Genomic DNA, 2,237 nt, shown 5'->3' with positions numbered 1-2,237 from the left:
ATATCGATAGAGTAAATTCAGAATGAAAGCTCAATTTCATCTTGCTATTAAGTGTACCCGCATACCATCTTCAAAGTGATGGCCACTACTTATCATATAAGCAAAACAGAAAAGAAGTCACTCCATTGTATTTTTAACCTGTTCAGAAGACAGCCAGCTCTCCTGATAAGCCTGCATAATAAAAAATACCGTTACCGTACATGATTATCATCATCTATCAAACAAACGCACTCGACTAAAGCTGCTAGTCACTGTTGTTGTCCATTTCACACAGTTCCATTTCAGCACCTCACAGTGAAAGATGCCATCAAACAAGGAGTACATTTTCTATGGTGGTCAGCTGAGATCCAACATTCATTGCGGTCATTCCTCCCTCGGAGCATTGATCATCCAACGTTTGAAAGAACATGGACACGATGTGGCTTTCGTAGGCATTGAAAATATCACGGTCGCATTTTGCGCATATGTAATAAATTGGCCTACTTTGTTTTAGATTGATGCATTATCCGGCCGAACGTTCACCTACCAGCAAGTGCTGGACAAGGCGTTAAGGGTTTCCGATAAGTTGAAGCAATATGGAATCAACAGAAGGTCCATCATTGCCATTATGAGCGAGAATCGTCTCGAATACCCTATCGTCGCATTTGCTGCCATATTTTTGGGAGCCATAATCATGCCGCTAAATCCAAACTATACTCCGACGGAGCTCCAGCATGTTCTGAAACTGACAAATCCTGAAATAATCTTCGCATCCCGCTCAGCTTTAGGCACACTTCGGAAGATCAAATCACAATATCCGTTTATTAAGCTACTGATTTCGCTTGATGACACCAGCTCCGATTCCGAGGGGATAAAACCCTTCCACGACTTTCAGAAGCATTCCACTAGTTCGTTGATCACTCCCGAGCCGGTGATCCTTAAGAACGACGTCACCTTGATGGTGCTCTCATCCGGAACCACTGGGCTACCGAAGGCCGTCCAGTTAACTCACTTCAACGTTATGACCGTGGTGGCCTACATGCGTGAAGATCCCCGCTACACCGATTTACCGGTTTCGATTCGGCTGCTAGGCCTCCTTCCGTTCTATCACGTCTACGGATTCATGCTAATGTTAAACGTGTGCTGTAATCGCTACTCGATGGTGGTACTTCCTCGCTTTGAACCGGAATTGTTCTTGCGAAGCATCCAAGACCACCGGGTTACGATGGCCAACCTGGTACCACCATTGGTAGTCTTCCTGGCCAAACATCCAGCTGTTGATCGGTACGATATGAGTTCGCTACGAGCGGTACTTTGCGGAGCAGCACCGCTTAGTAGGGACATCGAGTTACAAGTGATTCGTAGACTACCTCACATTAAGACAATCCGTGTCGCGTACGGGATGAGTGAGGCGTCCTTAGGAGTGATATCAAAGGTCAACGATAAAATCGGAACCGTGGGGCGGGTTCATAAAACTAGCTGGGTGAAGGTTGTTGACACTCAGAGCGGTCAAATCCTAGGGCCTTATCAGATCGGTGAAATCTGTATAAAGGGTCCATTGGTTATGAAAGGGTATTTTAGAAACAAACAAGCTACACAGGAGACAATCGATGCTGAGGGCTGGTTACACAGTGGAGATACCGGATACTTTGATGACGAAGGTGACTTCTTCATCGTTGATAGGATCAAGGATTTGATCAAGTATAAAGGTTTCCAGGTGGCACCGGCTGAAGTGGAAGACGTTCTGCTGAGTCACCCGAAGGTGCGAGATGCAGCCGTGGTAGGTATTCCTAGGGAGGATAGTGGAGAACTGCCAACCGCGTTCGTAGTTCTACAGGATGGAGAAAAGTTTTCTGAAATCGAAATCCAAGAACATGTAGCTTCCAAGTTGTCACCACAAAAGCACCTCCGAGGGGGTGTATACTTCGTAGAAGAGATACCGAAGACTGGAAGCGGTAAGATACTTCGCCGTGAGCTACGGGATCGCCTTTCTGGGAACGCAAAATCGAAACTGTGAACGATTATGATGTAACTACGACTTAATCGGTTGAAAAAGTAACGAATAAAACCTGTATACAAATGTTGAACCAACATACAAACACTTGCTCGGCTTTCACCTTTTTCAAAGGATCAACAACCATGTTGAAACCGCGCGAAACAAAAACAAACCCCCCTCCCCAGGCCGCTGCTCGGGATATCTCCGTATCTTAAAGTCCTCTCTCACCGCTTTTATTTTCTCGCTATAAAGGCCGCAAAAA

General features: G+C 45.7%; 1 protein-coding gene across 1 annotated transcript; it reads left to right on the top strand.

Annotated features, from left to right (window-relative positions):
• Nucleotides 1-230: 230 nt before the first annotated feature.
• On the top strand, nucleotides 231-2,005 carry LOC135712109 (uncharacterized). The gene is made up of 2 exons (XM_065235085.1): nucleotides 231-427; nucleotides 494-2,005. Exons 1-2 carry the CDS (start codon nucleotides 302-304, stop codon nucleotides 1,994-1,996), a joined length of 1,629 nt encoding a protein of 542 aa, XP_065091157.1. The 5' UTR covers nucleotides 231-301; the 3' UTR covers nucleotides 1,997-2,005.
• The last annotated feature ends 232 nt before the right edge of the window (nucleotides 2,006-2,237 follow it).

This window comes from Ochlerotatus camptorhynchus, unplaced genomic scaffold, assembly GCF_037179485.1.
Source record: "Ochlerotatus camptorhynchus isolate MF236.1 unplaced genomic scaffold, CSIRO-AGI_Acam_v1.1 ptg000457l, whole genome shotgun sequence".
Lineage (NCBI taxonomy): Eukaryota > Metazoa > Arthropoda > Insecta > Diptera > Culicidae > Ochlerotatus > Ochlerotatus camptorhynchus.
The sequence above is the reverse complement of the archived record's forward strand: the minus strand, read 5'-3'. Positions and strand labels throughout refer to the sequence as shown.